This window comes from Aplysia californica, unplaced genomic scaffold (assembly GCF_000002075.1).
Source record: "Aplysia californica isolate F4 #8 unplaced genomic scaffold, AplCal3.0 scaffold00512, whole genome shotgun sequence".
Lineage (NCBI taxonomy): Eukaryota > Metazoa > Mollusca > Gastropoda > Aplysiida > Aplysiidae > Aplysia > Aplysia californica.
Genome location: NW_004797782.1, coordinates 126,824 through 144,609, shown reverse-complemented (window position 1 = coordinate 144,609; position 17,786 = coordinate 126,824). Strand labels below are relative to the sequence as shown.

At 40.1% G+C, this 17,786-nt stretch overlaps 1 protein-coding gene across 1 annotated transcript in view; it reads left to right on the top strand.

Annotated features, from left to right (window-relative positions):
- The window catches only part of LOC101847283 (intraflagellar transport protein 81 homolog), a 53,364-nt gene extending 45,888 nt beyond the window's left edge, over positions 1 to 7,476 (top strand). The window contains exons 13-16 of the mRNA XM_005106088.3: positions 2,382 to 2,540; positions 4,979 to 5,064; positions 5,307 to 5,469; positions 6,018 to 7,476. Coding sequence (XP_005106145.1) covers positions 2,382 to 2,540; positions 4,979 to 5,064; positions 5,307 to 5,469; positions 6,018 to 6,113 — 504 coding nt within the window. The 3' untranslated portion in view covers positions 6,114 to 7,476. The remainder of the gene's footprint in view (positions 1 to 2,381; positions 2,541 to 4,978; positions 5,065 to 5,306; positions 5,470 to 6,017) is intronic.
- Positions 7,477 to 17,786: the final 10,310 nt, after the last annotated feature.

Sequence of the window (17,786 nt, the reverse complement as noted above, 5' to 3'; positions counted from 1 at the left end):
AGGTCAGCCAATCGTAGCCCGGTTTACGCCCTCTGCGTAGTCGCATGTATGTCAAAGGTTTCTCTACTTTAACTTCCAGTTTGTCGGGTACAATCGGGGTGAGGTTGTAGTGTATACTGAAACCCCCAGAAAGTGACCGACCCGATCTGCATTCGTTAGTGAGCACCCCCTATAAAGTGTATGGAGCTTGCTGTTGAGCGGAAATTTGAGCTAAACAAATGCTGTGTATTATAATTATTAATATTTTTATAATAATAATAATAATAAATAGCATTTATACTGCGCATTTCCATTTTCTAAAAGATGCTCAATGCGCATTACAATGAAAAAGACATCACATCTTAAAAATTAATCGACACAAATGTGTGCGTAAAACAAAGTATTATACATATAATATAAATGCATATGTGTAAAATTTTATGCCAGAAAAACAGTCTCGCAGTGAGGTTGAAAATGTGTTCACTAAAAATATACAATGCAATATAAATTCACGAACAGTCAAAATACAGTTGAAACGTGAGTAACTAGAAACATTCATTAAAACATTAATTCTATACAGATAGAAAAACATTTCCGCTCTATCTCTCTCTCTCTCTCTCTCTCTCTGTCTGTCTGTCTGTCTGTCTCTCTCCCTCTCTCTCTCTCCCTCTCCCTCTTTCTCTCTTTCTCTCTCCCTCTCTCGCTATCTCTCTCTTTTCTCTCTCTTTTCTCTCTCTTTTCTCTCTATATCTCTCTCTTTTTCTCTCTCTCATTCTCACTCGCTATTTCTTCAGTCTCACAGTCTGGCATACACATGCATATGTATCACAGTACATCATTATGACAGGTATGCTTTTGTGAATAAAAAATGCTTCAGCTGATTTTTGAAAATGGAAATTGTTGGGGCAGATCTTATTTTATATGGGATTTCGTTCCATACCTGGGGACCAAAGAACAAAAAGGAACGCTCGCCGTATGTTTTGTAGTTTTGTTTTGGAGTTTTAAGAATTAGATTGTCAGAGGCTGATCTAAGGGCTCTAGGTGGATTATATAATTCCAGGAATGTTTTAAGATAAAAAGGTGCACTATCATTTATACATTTAAAACAGAGAACGGCAGTTTTGTATTTAATCCTTTCTTTTATTGGCAGCCAGTGTAGTTCTTTCAGAATTGGTGTTACGTGGGCTGATTTCTTTTGTTTCATTATCAATTTTGCTGCTTGATTTTGAAGTACTTGTAACTTTGATAGTTTTTCGGATGTCAAACCGGACAAAATAACATTACAGTAATCTAACTTTGATAAAATGAGTGTTGTTACAAGTGTCTTGTAGTTAAATAATTTCTTACACTGCCAATTTTCTTAAGCTGAAAGTAAATACTTTTGCTGAGCTGGCTTATTTGGGAGGACATAGACATATCATAATCCAACTGAACCCCTAGATTGTTAAGACTTCTTTTTGAACGAATGGTATGGTTATTAATATAAATTTGTAGCTCTGGGAGATTTTTAATGGCTTTTGTATTTCCACTCAACATTATTTCCGTCTTGTCGTCATTTAGTTTCAATTTATTGCTGGTCATCCATATTTTTAAATCTCTAGTACATTGTTCAGTAGAGTCGACTAAAAGTGGTATTTGATCGAAATCAATAGACTTATAAATTTGAGTGTCATCAGCATAAAGATGGTAATTCATGCCATATTGTCTTAAAATATCAGCAATAGGTTGTGTATACATTGTAAACAAGACAGGTCCAAGAACAGACCCCTGAGGAACACCACATCTAAGCAAAACATTATTAGAACACGTGTTTTCAACCACAACCCCTTGACTGTGCTGTAAGTGTATCTTGTACATCTCAATAATCTGCCACCCAGCACTGTGTAAACATATCTTTTAGTGCGGCTAAAACCCATGTTTTATGGCTTGTTCTACGCTGGTCTTGTCAATGGATGAATTTATCTCTGTATTACTCTTTCTATTTAAGTAATTTTAGCGATCTGTCTCTTATAATAAGCGAGCAAACGTCAATGAAAGATTGTGACAGGTGATGTCTTGTGCACGGTGGAATTTTCCTTAGCATGTGAGGTGTATATTCTGTGTTAGCAGTTAAGGGGTGGATTATTCTCAGGAAGTTGAGATTGTTTCAGAATGCTATCAAGTCTTGCTGGGGTAATAATAAAGATTGTAAAGCGCATAGAGCTTGCTGTTGAGTGGAGATTTGAACTATGCAAATGCCTATATTATTATTATTATTATTATTATTATTGTCTTTATTATTATTATTATCATTACTGGGGGGGGGGGGGGGGAGTGGTCATATCTGATTAGAAGTTCTGATATTCATTTTTTAGATTAGATTTTTAAAAAATTGTTTTTCCTCATGTGTATGTTGGTGCCAGGACCTGACCCCGGAGTACGAGAACAAGAAGCAAGTGTACGAGCGTCAACAGGCCGGCTTTGACAGCAACATGAGCAAACTCCAGCAGGAGGTCAAAGGTTACCAGGAGGAGTGCAAGGCCGAGGAGTCACGCTACCACTACCTGCACTGTATGATGAAGGTAAGCTAGGGGTTACCAAGGAAAGATAAGCCTTGGGGTTACCACTACCTGTGCTGCATAATGAAGGTAAACCTTGGGGTTACCACTACCTGTACTGTGTAATGAAGGTAAGCCTTGGGGTTACCACTACCTGTACTGTGTAATGAAGGTAAGCCTTGGGGTTACTACTACCTGTAATACATAATGAAGGTAAGCCTTGGGGTTACCACTACCTGTACTGCTTAATGAAGGTAAGCCTTGGGGTTACCACTACCTGTACTGTGTAATGAAGGTAAGCCTTGGGGTTACCACTACCTGTACTGTATAATGAAAGTAAGCCTTGGGGTTACCACTACCTGTACTGTGTAATGAAAGTAAGCCTTGGGGTTACCACTACCTGCACTGTGTAATGAAAGTAAGCCTTGGGGTTACCACTACCTGTACTGTGTAATGAAAGTAAGCCTTGGGGTTACCACTACCTGTACTGTGTAATGAAAGTAAGCCTTGGGGTTACCACTACCTGTACTGTGTAATGAAAGTAAGCCTTGGGGTTACCACTACCTGTACTGCATAATGAAGGTAAGCCTTGGGGTTACCACTACCTGTACTGTGTAATGAAGGTAAGCCTTGGGGTTACCACAACCTGTACTGTGTAATGAAGGTAAGCCTTGGGGTGACCATGTGAAGATAAGCCTGGGGCTACCACTACCTGTACTGTATGATGAAAATAAGCTTTGGATTATGACACTAAGATAAGCCTTGGGATGCCCCATAAAGGTAAGAGTTGCGTTGTCACTATTTACCCTGTATGATGATTGTAACATTCATGTGATCACCACCCTACACTTTATTACATTTGTCATCATGTTCTGTTGTAGCAACAACCCAGGAGACATTTACTGTACCGGCTAGCTGTGGACTTCTTCTTCTTTTTCTTCTCAATCGCATTACACTTGAAGTCTGGTATCTACCAGATACTGGGGTACCTGCTCAGTTCTTCTGTCGGCATGCACAGCTTCTCTCGTAGTGTCTCTTGGGTTGGCCACGTTTCCTGTCTCAGGGCCATGTGTGTCCTGCACTGATGAAGGATGTGTGTGTTTGTTGTGTTGTGTGTGTGTTTGTTGTGTTGTGTGTGTGTGTGTGTTGTGTTGTATATGTGTGTGTGTGTTGTGTGTGTGTGTGCGCATGTGTATGTGTTTTTCCTGTCTCAAGGTTCTGAGTGTCCTGCAATACTGAAAGATGTGTTCCACAGTTTGGTCCACTTTTCCACCCTGGCATTTTGGTTTTTATACAAATTTAAAACATGTGTACATGTGTTGTCTCAGTCTTGAGTGTGAGTGGGTGGTTGGCAGGTGCTCTGGTGTGGTTTGCTTCTTCTTTCCTATCAAACATCTATCTTATCTCCCCTTCTTTTTTATGTTTCTTACTTTCTTGTAACACCTCTAATCTTCTGCTGCTCATATGACCTTATGAAGTTGCGAGCGCCGTTAAACCTCTACTAAAACTAAAAACTAAGTCTTGAGTGTTATGTTCTTTGTCTGTGCTGTGGACTGTAGCAGAACTTAAGATTAGATAAGAAAAGATAAGGATAAACGTTATTGACTCAGGAGGGACATTTTTGGTGTATATTTAAACCAAATTGCTGTTCTGGGATCAATCAAAAATAAAAATCTAATTAAATATACCACAGCTTAAAATGATGGTCTCTCATAGAATAGCAATTGGGAACAGACAAATGTCGGATATTTTGATGAAATCAGGGGCTTGGCAAAATGATGAAATTGAAGAAACCAGCATTTTTTCACTCATTTAGCAATTTTCATTAAAATTTTGTTTTTTGGCCCTACAGACATTGGATTGATTATAGGCACAAAAAGAAGTAATTTTGCAGTTTCCAAGAAATCTCAACCTTTGTAAGTCACCTTCACCTAACTTCTTCGTTGAAAGCAAAACAAATGAACTAGCCTGAAGATGGTATCACTTCACAAGCCCAAACATTTATGAAAGCCTGATTCCACTACATTGTGACACACATGCAATTTTTGGGACACTTAAATGGACATAAGGGCCTTGAACATCTAGCTCTCACTGGAAAAATTGAAGGCAAATGAGGCAATGGTGGACCCTGAGCAACTTATTCGGAGAACCTAAACAGATGGGTGATGGGGAAAGATCTAGATAATGCAGGTTTTTTTAAAGAGCATCAGTGCAAAGGAATGAATGGAGAACTATGTGGGTGGTTGGTGGGTGCTCTTGTGTGGGTTGCTCCTTCCTTCCTATCAAACATCCATCATCCTATCTCCCTCCCCTCCTTTTTTGTGTTTGTTGCTCTCTTGTAACACCTCTGTTTTTCAGCATTTACATAGTTTGTGTTGTAAGTGCTGTTAATTTCTTAGTAAGACTTAAGATGTGTAGACTGACCTTGACCCTGCTCTGTAAGTAGATGTGCTGGTCCTCAGGTGTTGCAGACGCAGCAAGCGAGGGTTGCTGCAGAGATGAAAGCTTACGTATCGTCGGATGTACAGGAGAAGAAGAAAACCTTCCGGTGAGCTTGATTTGTGTGCGTGTGTGTGTGTCATTCTGTTTTTGTTTATGTGTATTTGTGTATGTGTGTTTGTGTTCGTGTGTGTGTGTATGTATGTGAGTGTGTATGTGTGCTTGTTTGTATGTTTTTGTGAGTGTGTGAGTGTTTATGTCTGTATATATATGTGTGTATATATGTGTTTGTATGAGTATGTGTGGGTATTAAAGCCTGTTGACTAGTATAAATTATTTTCCCCCACCCAGAGAAACGTACTCTAAGAAGATCCAGGAACAGGAGAACCTGAGCCGTGGTCTGCGGGAACGACAGAAGACAGTGAGGGAGAACCACGAGCCAAACATGAAGCAGATGAAGATGTGGAAGGATCTAGAACGTCTGCTGGAGTGTAAGAGGTCGTGTTTGGAGCAGGTTAGTGTCAGTCAGAAGGTTACAGAGGGGAAGGGGGGGGGGAGAGGTGAGGAGAAGGGGGGAAACGGAAAGAGAAAGGGGGGGGCGGGGAGAAGGTTGGAGGATAAAGGGAGGGAATGCCAAATTTGGGTTGAGAATTCTTAGCCAGGGAAATCTTTATGCATGATATCCCAGGCAAAAGGATGATTAACTCAAGTTCTTTATACAATTGGTTAAAAAAAGGGCACCAAATATTTTGAAAGAATTCATGCCTATTTCTGCATAGTGTGCAAATACAGATGGTCATTACAGATGGTCTAGATTGTTTAAAAAAAACATATTTTCAATGTTATCAAAATTATTTATTTTATTCGATTTCCAGGCCTTTAGCTTGAAGAAATTTGGAGTTGGCCTGTTTGTACATGCTGCTGCTGTTGTTGTTATTGTTGTTGTTGCTTCTTTTTCTTCTTCTTATTGTTATTATTATTTTTGTTGTTGTTATCATTATTATGATTATTATTGCACTTGGTGTCATTATGATTCCCCTATTTTGTGGGTTGCATCCGCAGCTGTCGAGCATCGGTGCCAGTTCTGGCTTGAACAACATGGGGGGCTACGGGGAAACAGCGCCCACACACCTGGAGAAGGATAGGCTGGTCTTGTAAGGTTGTAAGAGGCACTCACTCTTATGTACCGACACACACACACAAACACAAAGACACACACATATGCACTTATACATATGCATGCACACACACACACACACATACACACACACACAAACGCACACACACACAAACACACACGAACACCTGACCTTGAACCCTGTTTTCTTTTACATCCGTCCATTTTGCTTTGTTTTTGCACTGCAAATTAGCCGTCCATTTTTGTGGGTATGAAAGCTTTGGATGCTGCTCATTTGTTTGTAGTTGTTAGAATATTGTGAATGGTTTAGTTCACATGGTTTTTCTTTTTTTTTTTCCCTTGGTTTGTATTTTTTTGTCTGTCTCCTGTTTAAATGGATGCCTGATGTTGTTTAAGTGAATTACATGTCCTTGATATTGGGTGTGGTGGTTAGACATTGTTATGGTGGAATATCGCTGAAAAGGTACTGCTGTTATTGCCTCTACTGAAGAAAGATAGCAATATCTGCCCAAAATGATAATGGTTTGACAATGCCGATGATGATGATAATGATGATGACAGTGATGATGATGAAGATGATAGTTGACACATTCATGATCAGTTGTAATGTTTATAATTGTGTTTTGTTTAGGAGCTTTTAGTCTGTATGTCGTATTTACATAAGGCTCAGGAAATTGATTGATTAATTTGTTTCTGGGTTTGCTTTCTGGGAATTTTGACAATTGACATTTTGTCAGTGTCTCTCACTATACATTCCACAAATAATTTACATATATATATATGATTTTAATTGTGTTGATGGGCGTGTAAAAACACCTACGTTTTATTTTTTAAAATGCTCCTTGATGTCTTTATTTCAATAACGGCTTGATCTGTACCCTCCCCCCATTCAGCCCAAAAACTGAATTGAAGGATCTTGGAATGTTCTCTGATAATGTGGATGTTGAGAGACCTTGCTGGGGTTGGTCTCATCTCATCGCCGTCATTCAACATTGTCATATCTCAAAATACGAGGTTTTTAGGAGTACAAAAAAATGTTTTTTAATTTGGCTCAAGACACCGTCTTTACAGAAAATGTTGAATTTGTTTCTCTCCTCTACTCTTTCAAGAAGAGGAATAAAACTAGGACCAATTGATTCACCTGAGCCAACTTAAAACATTTGTAACTGGGTTTGTTTTTTTCATAATGTAGAATAGAGATGATGAAATGCAATAGATGTTGGGATTTAAGGCCTGGGCTTTCAGATACGTTGAATTTGTAGAAATAGGATTGAAATCTTAACCATACCACGGCTGTTACTGTCTGTGTACACATGTGTCCATGTGTGCATTCAGTTACGGACTTTGAAGACTGAAATAAAAACCTGTGATAAGTTGTATTCACTCGTCTGTGTACAAGCGTTTTTTACTTCTTTAGTACAAGTACGTGTGCAAGTCACTACCTTATAATTACAAAGTTATATCTGATATTTTTTGGCTGTTTTGAGTTACTAAGACTATGAGGACTATTCTTTGACATTTTTTAACCATGGGGTAAGAAACCAAATTAATGTTCTGTCTGCCCTTTCAAAATTGTAAGATTATTTGGAGTCGTTATCAAGATATTCACAGAACTGAATTTAAAAGCCCAAGACAATGTTGTGAAACTCAAACTTTTTAACTTCAAATTTCTCAAAACTAGGTACTGAGCAGATAGAACTTTGTAATTCTAGGGTAGCGATGTGATGCACCTTCAATAGGTCCTACTTCTTTACTTTCCCTGTTGTCTCTGTCTGTTCATTTCTCTCACTCTTTCTCAGCCGGGCTCACTGAATGATGGCTACCATGTTGGTGATTGCTTCTCTTTACTCAAACAGACATTAGTGGGTGGTTTGCAGGGGCTCTGGTGTGGTTTTCTCCTTCTTTCCTATCGAACACCTTTCTTCCTTATCGTCCCTGCTTTTTTTGGATGGGTTGTTGGCGGGTGCTCTGGTGTGGTTTGCTCCTTCTTCTGTCCCCGCAGAATTATGCGAATTTAGACACCTCTAATCTTCAACACTTATATGGCCTAATTGTGTTGCAGGTGCCGTAAAATGCTTACTAAAACAAAACAGACATTATAGTTTATACATCATTGCCGGAGAATTACAAAGTTTTATCTGCTCTGTACCCAGTTTTGAGAGATTTATTGTTAAAAATTTTGAGTTTAACAAAATGTCAAGCCTTTTCGAATTCAATTCTTTGAATATCTTGAAAACGACTCCTGAATAATTTCATGATTTTGAAAGAGCAGACAGTACATTAATGGGTTTCTGACTTCATGGTCTTAGTAATTCAAAACTGCCCAAAATGTCAGATAGAACTTTGTAATTGTGAGTTTGCGACATATTGAACTATTGAACACACACGAACTCGGCTGGTGGTATCAACTGGCGTCTGTGGTGTGAGAAGTGGTTAGATGCTTCCTTGTCGCTCTCAGTACCCGGTGAGGAACAATTTTTATTGAGTATTTCGGTCTGTCTGTAGGGAGGTTTTATCCCTCTCATCCCGGGTCGGCCCTGACAGACAGGCACAAAGTCCGCCTCCTAAATTATCAAAATTGTGTCGATGGGGATGAAAAATACCCACATCAAACAATTAAAAAAAAAAGAATCATGCGAAAAATTTAAATGCAATAAGCAGAGGAGACTTGGGACCATGAGATATCTTTGCTGGTGTACTGTAGTTTGTCCGTCAATGTCTTTACAAACAAATGGTGAGTTGGTATAGGTTAAATGCCCCTATCAACACTACGGACTTATAATTCACAATATACCTCTGCAAAAAAGCTCACTCTCTCACTTCATCAGATAATGTTGTTTACCTGAGGACGGTAAGAATGTCAGTTTTTGCCACATTGAGTCCATGTTGAAGGGCTAGCTGGCTAGAGGTACCACCGGAGCCTCGCAGTCCCTGCTGACAAGTGTTTCGGTTTGGAGTCCTGGGCCAAGAACATCATAGGTGGGTTGCTGGCGGGTGCTCTGATGTAGTTCACCTCTTCTTTCCTATCAAACATCTATCATCTTTATTTCTCCATTTTTGTGTTTTTTACTCTCTTGTAACATCTCTAATCTTCGGCACTTGTATGACCTTATTGTGTTTCAAGTGCCGTAAAACTTTTTACCAAAACTATAGAACATCATACTCTGTGTTTGCCCCATGCCGTAGCACCAAGGCCAGTATGACAATTTGTTGCTATCCACAGGGTTCCCACCAAGGCAAGCTTAATTTATCATAAGATAAGCTTGTCTCGGTTCCCACTCAACCGAGAAAATAGGAAAAAGCCAGGAATTTCATTTTCAGATATTTCTGCCGCGAAAACACAATGGAAGTTAATGAAAACGAGACTATATGAGAGAAAGTCAGGAATTCAAAGGGCTGCCCATCAGAATGAATTCGGCTGACTTGTTTAGGTGTTTTAAACTTTTTTCCCCCTTAAATTGTATGAAAATATGATCGTAACTTCCTACAACCTCTCATTTTTGTATTTTGGTGTTGTTAGCGATCCAGTAGCATCTGAACGTTTACTCTTCTGCATGATGCATTCTGTAATAGCTGCATGTCTGTTCTAATTGTTGTTTTGAGGAGTAGAAGCAGTTAGATGTGTGGGGTAGCTTGGGAAGAAAACGTCCCCTTAAATCAGTTAGTTTTCCGCTGTCTCTGAGGGGTAGTTACATAGTGGGCAGGCCGCAGACTGCTTTACTGCAATTCGGTTGAGATGTTGATTGAGGGGTACATGTTGTGTTCTTAGTTGGAAGATTATGGATTGATCTCCCCTTTTCAACTCACGGATTAGATCTTTGACCAGTGGTTTATTCATGTGGCCATACATCATCCTTCCAGTCGTACCTGTGGCCCAATCGTTCATCCAGTCTTCCTTGAGGTTTGACTTGATCATTTGGCAGCAGGTGGTGTAATCTGTAGGAATATCAGGCTGAGGGAGGCTAGCTCCTTTCTTTGCTAGAGCATCGGCTCTTTCATTTCCCGGTATCCCAGTGTGGGCAGGAATCCATTGTAGGACTACTCTGATCTGGTGCCTACTTTTCAAAGTATGTAGACTCCAAATCAAGAGCAATATCTTTGTTCACATCAGTCCCACTCTCAAGTGTCTCTAGTGTTGAAAGGCTGTCTGTAAATATAACGATGTCTGTGGTAGCAAGTGGGTTAGTGTCAAACACGTAGTTGATGTAGTTTGCTGTGTTGGTGATAGCTTGTTGTTCGGCAATAAAATTGGAGCAGAAGGGCCCGCTGGAATTAAAGACTTCTTTTTTTTTTATCCCGTTGGGCAAGTTGGTCACTGACCCATATCCAGCACTGATTGTTGCCTTAAAAGCAGATCCATCAGTGTATGAGTGGATCCATGTTGGTGGATAGGAATCAATTGTTTCAAGGGCGGAATATTTTAGTGCCACAGGATATGTGTTTTTATTGCTCTTGTCCAAAAGCGTTTTCCTAATTTCTGGCTCTGCCATGGTGAGATGTGTTGGGAGAGTTGAGGGAACTCTTTCCAGAGGTTCTCGTCTTTCAGGGAGGCGATGTTTTTCTTGGAGATTGAGGACAGTGTCATCAAGTACAGATTTTGTATTTTTTAGTCTTTGATTAGGTTTCACTTGTCAACAAGGATTCTATTTAGGTGGTTATTTTCTAGCCTTTTAGATATTTCATATACTTTTAAAGCAGCCCGTTTTCTTCGAGTTTCTAATGGCTCAATATGTGCGGATTTCACAGGCCACAGTCGGTGAGGATCTCATTCCGCTAGAGATAAGACGAAGAGCTTGGTTATAAATGGATGGTGTCCATTGAGTTCTTTGTAGTTTTACTGCAAATGTTTTGTAGAACAAGATTATAATCAAAAACAGCTCTGGTATATTCTAAATAGAGGCCTCTCATGGCGTTCTTGTCTGATCCCCAGTTGGTACTGGCTAGTCGTTTGATGAGATTAAGTCTCTTCATAGCCTTCTTTCTAAAGTTGTTGGTGTGCTGTTTCAAGTTGAGCTTGCTGTCAAGTTGTACTCCATGATACTCTGGGTTATTCTCCTTTTTCAAGCTGGTACCATCTATTTTGAGAGGGATTTCTGCATTTGCAAGCTTCTCGTAAAAACAGAGTAGACAGTTTTTTCGCAATTTACTTTCATCTTCCTTAAACGGCAATAGGTTCCAAGGGAATTTAGATCATCTTGTAGTCTTCGTCTGCTTATTGTTGTCGAGTTTCCAGTGTGTCAAAGGAACAGGTCATCAGCAAAAAGGGCTTTTTCCTCTTTTGAGAACAACTGAAACATCATTGAGGAAGACAAGGAATAAGGTACAGCTGATAGAAGATCCCTGTGGGAGTCCTTCCTCAAGTAGGCCTACTGCTTTTGAAGATAGGGTTCCATCCATCTGGGTCTGGATAAGTCTATCTGTAAGGAATGATTTAATCCAGGAGTACATATTTCCTTTGATTCCCATGTTCTACAGTTTTAAGAATTGTCCTTTCCTCCACACTCTATCGTAGGCTTGTTGGAGATCCACAAACACAGCCGTTGTCTGTTCCCCTCTTTGAAATCCATTAATGATTTTCTGTGTAAGCCTGAAGAGCTGAGGTCTTCTGTCCTGTCTTTAGACCTGAACCCTGCTTGACACTGTGAGATCAGACCTGAAGACTCAAGCCACCAATAAAGACGAGAATTGAGGATTATTTCACAGAGCTTGCCAACACAGGACGTGAGTGATATTGGGCGGTAGTTTTTATGGTCATTTGCCTTCTTTCCTTTCTTTAAGATTGGGTTTATAGTAGTAGTTAGCTAGTTTCCATGCTTTAAGCAGATTTCCCTCAGTACATGTTCAGTTATAAAACCCCCCAAAACCGCACTTTTTCCGATACCGGGCATGTTCGTCACCACAATTTCCTCATAAAGTCAATATTTTATTTTTATTTTTCGGCCGTTTTCTCAAAACGCTACTTTTCTCTATTCTTTTTTTGAATAACTCCACCATTTTTCATCCAATCTTCATGAAATATTCGCCGAATGAAGAGAAGATGTAATACTATAAATTTGTGTGTTGAATTTTTTATATATGGGATAGATTTTTGTTGGTGGTGTCTGGAGTGTGGATTTTCACTTGAATGCTACCTCAGGAAAACATTCATTAAAAAATTTTCTAATTCGTTTAGGAAAAAAACAACAGACAAATTTTTAGATGTAATGTTTGTTAACACGCATGCAACCCCCAAACAATTCCCATGTGCAATAAGGGGGTATTCGTTACGTAAGACATGTCAACGAAATCCAATATGGCCGCCGTATCCATGAAAACAAAACATTTTTCTCAAATTTGATTGCAGATTTTAAGACTTCTTACTATGCTTGTTATATGTGTGAATTATGGTAAAATTTGGTCTAGTAATAAGCGAGATAGCCTTCAGGTGTAGCCCCCTCCCCTTAAGGGCGTATATACTTTTATTGTCTAGATCATCCAGTTTAATGGTATCCTCAGCTGTTTTTCTGAAGAGATCCCGGTTAGCCTTCTTTAAGTTCCAACGGGTTCTTCTTTTCCTGTGTCTGTGTTTCAATATACTGATTTTGGTGAGAGGGGACGACGGTCACTAGATATACAGTCTAGCACCTCTTCATTGCAGTAGTTGTGTAGATCAGCAGAGACCAAGGTGAGATCTGGTCTGTGGAGGGTCCCATTTCTCCTATGAAGAAGAGAGGACTGACATGGTTCTTCAATCATCTTACCTGTGTTGTTTTGGTCAGCATAGCCCCAAAGGGGGGAGTGTCCATTAAGGTCACCAGCTATGACCGTCTTCTTAAAGATAGTACTCTGTTCCATAAAGTTCAGAGTGCTACTTGGGGGACAATAAATGTTATAAAGTATGAGCTTGCTGTCGCCATACCACAGGGTGACTTTATGTGTGTCTGTTGGGTGCCAATTAAGGAGCTATACTTCACCCTGGATGTCATTTCTGATATAGGTTATAAGTCGGTACTTGTTTATACCGGAACCTCCCGAAAACAACCGAAACCTCCCAAAACCACCCGAAACCACACAAAAATCACCCAAAACCTCCCAAAACCTCCCAAAACCTCCCAAAACCACCCAAAACCTCCCGAAACCACTCGAAACCCCCTCAAAATTTCTATGATATGATGTTATTTGCTATGCTATCTATAGCTGTGTGGATAAAATATTCTGTCGGTTGGTTCTTGGTTCTTTTTAGAGAAAATGATGGTTTGTGAAATATTTTTTCAACTCCATTCTTTATTTTGTTTTAACTGATGAGCGACTGCTCAGGTTGCAATTAATAGCCTGTACTTCTTAGAATTTTAATTAGTGTTATAGTAAACTCGCACAAAAAAGTCAAAGAACAAAAATTCAAAGAAAGATAACTGAAGAACAGTTCAACCGAATTTATTCAATTTTCACAAAAATTGCTTTCGACTCTCTAAATTAAATGTGTACAATTTCAGATTTCAACAACAGCGAGAAGTTCATGTAAATTGAGTTTAAGTCACACTGGTCGGATTTCAAAAGTCTGAACAGCCATAGTTCTTCATGAACATTGTCAATAGTGGATGTAGCCACCCCGTTTTATCAAACACTCGGCACAGCGTCGACGCATGTGCAGGACATGCCTTCGGAGAAGTTGTTGCGGTAGGTTTTGCCACTCCTGGACGAGGTAGCCCAAGAGTTGTTGAAGGTTTTTTGTAGGAGGGTGGTTGTCCCTTATCCACCGGTCAATGTGATCCTAAATGTTCTCTATTGGGTTCAAATCCGGACTACAAGCTGGTCAGTCCATGCGGATGACAGTTCGCTGCTGCAGGAAGTACACCACGATGCGTGCGCGATGTGGCACGGCGTTGTCGTTCTGCGTACAACCTGGGGTCTAATCTGCTGCAGGAGAGGAACAGCAAGGGGACGCAGGATTTCCTCCCTGTACCTTTCCGCGGTCAAATTGCCCTGTATATATGCTACAGGGGGTCCTGTGGTGAGCTGAGAAGCCTCCCTACACCAGAACGGACCCTCCACCGCAGGGCGCCACCTGCTGAATGCACTCAGGGTGGAACAGCTCTCCTCGGCGCCTCCAGACGTGGGCTCGCCTGTCTGGGTGCAGCAGGTTTAAATCTGGATTCGTCCGAGAAGACTTCCTGGTACCACTGACGTCGTGTCCACTGTGAAAGGCCAGCAGGCCATGCCCGTCGAGCTGCTTTGTGGGGCGGCGTGTGCCTTGGGCGCCTGGCAGAGACAGGAGAAGCGAACCTGGCTCTACGGATACGGTTCCTTACCGTCTCCTCGCTCTCGTGGACATTGGCTGTCACCCGTAGTTGGACCTTGGTGACATTTGCAGTGGTGGTTCGTGACGTCACTGCCTGTTTGACGATGAACCGGTCGATGCTGTTGTTGGTCAAACAGGGCAGTTCTGGTCGAGGCCTGTCCTGGACCCTTCCGGTTGCTCGCCATCGTTCTTGCGGCCTCTATATGACTGATGGAGACACCCCAAGTCGTTGTACAACAACTGGGAACTTGGAGCCATCTTGGAGCCAGGTAAGGGCCCGTCCTCTGTCGACGTCAGGCAGCAAGCGTTGTTGGACCATCGTGTTGTAACGAAACATGGCTGAGAAACGCTGGCTTATAAAGGGTTGTAAGTGAGTAATATTCACAGCTAAGACATCTCTTTAGCCCATGCCTAGCTTAGTTTTAGCTAACATGCAGTCACAACACGTCCAAACCCACCCTGAGCTACTCTGTCGTGTGCACCACCCATCAAAAGACGAAAGCTTACAGCGGAAAATGAGATTATTCCTCCAGTTCAGCAATATTGTGTTCTTTTTGTATTTTGTATTTAGGTTGTGTTTTCATAAGTGTATCGGCAAGGAAGGATCTGTTCTGTAGTTACATGTATCGTGGATAGCGTTATGAAAAAACAAGGTCGCAAAGCACGAGTATTGCAAAAATCAACTTCAAACCTGAATAATTACGGATCCAGAAGCTTCTTGCATATGCCCCTTTGTGAGTACAAATTTCATTATGTTCTTTGTCCTGTGTGTAAATTTGATTGAATTCGTTGGGGGCAATCACATTTAAATTGATGTTTATAATTGATTACCCATGACACATTTATCAAATTAAGTCCCCTTTTTGAGAACTTCACAGCTTTTAAGTATAACATACCATGTTCTTCCGATTTCTTCATTTTCTTCCTTAATATGTTGAATATTTACATGGTCTTTATTAAAATATTCATCTTACATTAGCTTTGGCTCACTGTGCTGGTAAACTTTGCAAAAAATACAAGAGCGCTGCCGGTGTTCGGCTGATTAGGGAAATCCCCGCGGCGCAGGTAAATGACCCCGTGACCTGGGGAAGCGTGGGCTTGCTTGCCTCGCGCCAGCCGAAACTAAATGGGCGCTCCATAACCGCCGTGATGTATGTAACTGGGTATTGCCTATGTAAAGTCGCATCCAGTACAGTTCTGACAATGAACCTCTGCTTCCCACCTCACCAATACCCGTCCCAACTCCAGGTCAAAGAAAGGTTGTCGATGGAGAGAGGAGAAAAGAAAAATGATAATAATAATGATAATAATACTAAAATGTAATAAAGTAAAACAATAAATAGAAAGAGTAAGATATATAGTGGAGTAATACGTCTCTTTACGGGGTCACCCCTTGACCCGTTAGCTTCCTCTTTTTCTTTTCCAATTCGAAGAGTACTAATCCCCCCCCCCCCCCAACTACGAAGAGGTGGGTCTATTTGGGGGGAGGGTCATTTTTGTATTAAAAAGGGGAAAAAAACGTGTGGTAAATGGTTACACAATCCCGAACAAAAACATGAAAAAATCTGGAAACGTTCTCTCCTTGATGAGAGCACTCTGCATCTACCCTGGTTTGCTGGGGTGGCTTTTGTACAGAACTATAGGAAATCAAAGAAACATAGTACTAATACATATATACATTTGGATCGCAAAACTCAGCTTAGTATAGTTGTTTTATTATAATTTTAAAGTACAGAATAAAGTATTATATTGTTGATAGAACAAATTGATGACTACAGACAGTATATGACACGGGGGGTAAGCAATCAAGGGGTCCTGGATAATCCCATTTTTACTTTTGACTCAGTAACTCCAATAGTTTGCCATTTGGGGAAATCTTAATGGTATATAGCATTGATTCAATCAACTAAAAGTTTTATAATGCGATGTCTTTTTGCATCTTGGCCGACGATCTTAAAGCAGTATACATGATACAGCTTTGCACGGGCGGTATACATAGAGGAAGTAGATTGCCCAAGTACTACTCCCCTCCCTTCTGATCTTAGCTTCCTTGATATGCTCCAAAGGAGAGACAAACAAATTGCGAAATGCTATAAGTTTAATGCCTCTATCAACATTGTTAGGTTATTTAAGAGGCGAGACCTCCGAGTTTAACGTCCATCTCCGAAAGGACCGAGCTAAAAGAGAATTTCGTGTAAAAATGTCTTTCCCAAGGACACAACATCGGACCGAGCTGAGGCTCAAATCCCCGAACCCCCAAACTCACGATTACGAGTCCGGTAGCCTAACCACTAGGCCACCGACGCCACAGAGAGACATCGTCAGTACATTTGAAACCAAAGAAGGTATAAGTGGGTGTCTATCTTTAAAAAAAATTTATCTGTATGGATACAACAGAAACACAAAGACACACTCACACAAAACAATTTAATTGATCTAAACAAGTTAATTAAAGGGGGGGGGGGGATAGGGTCTTAAATCATCTTAAGGTTGCTTCAAAGAAAAAACTCCCAAAACAGCTGGACTCAAGCAAGATATACAACCGAGTTAGGAAATTTGCAATGGCCATAACTTTGTTTTAAAGCCGTCTAGTCATTTTATAAAGATGCTATGTCGAGTCTCTTTATGCTGATATAATCATATATTCAATTAATGCTGATTTTATTTTGTTGATATCACACAGAAAATTAATGTTGACTTCATACGCACACACTAATTTTAATGTTGACACCTTTTCATCGATTTCATACACAAAATCCTCTATCTTAGAATTACAAAGTTTCACATGACATCTTTGACAGTTTTTGACCTTGGGTTCAGAAGCCAAATTAATGTTATATCTGCTCTTACAAAATCGTAAATGTATTCGGAGTCATTTTCAAGATATTCAAAGAATTGCATTCGAAAAAGCTTGACCTGTGGTGAAACTTGAAATCTTAAACGTCAAATTCTTCAAAACTAGGTATTGAGCAGATAGAACTTTGGAATTCTAAGGTAGCGTAATACTAACTTCAATTCATCGATGCTTTTCACACAATGTCAAAGACTGATCACATTGCATCAGTATATCAATCATTCACACTAATTAAATTTTGACCTCTTGTCATCGAAACTATACACACAATACATGTTGACCGTTTTCCATTAACATCGTACAGACAAATACCGACCTCATTTCATCAGTAATATGCACAAAAATCATTGACAAGCTGTTATATATGTACTGAGCCCAACATTTTGAAGGAAAGAAAGTTCACATGATAATTTCTGGTGTCTGTTGAATATATAGTAATACATACTTGTGAAATAATGTTATTCAGATTCTAAATAATGTTATTCAGATTCTAAATTTTGGAAAAAAAAGCAAGATAAACGTAGGAACAATATGTAAAAGAATTGGGATAGTCTCCCCCCC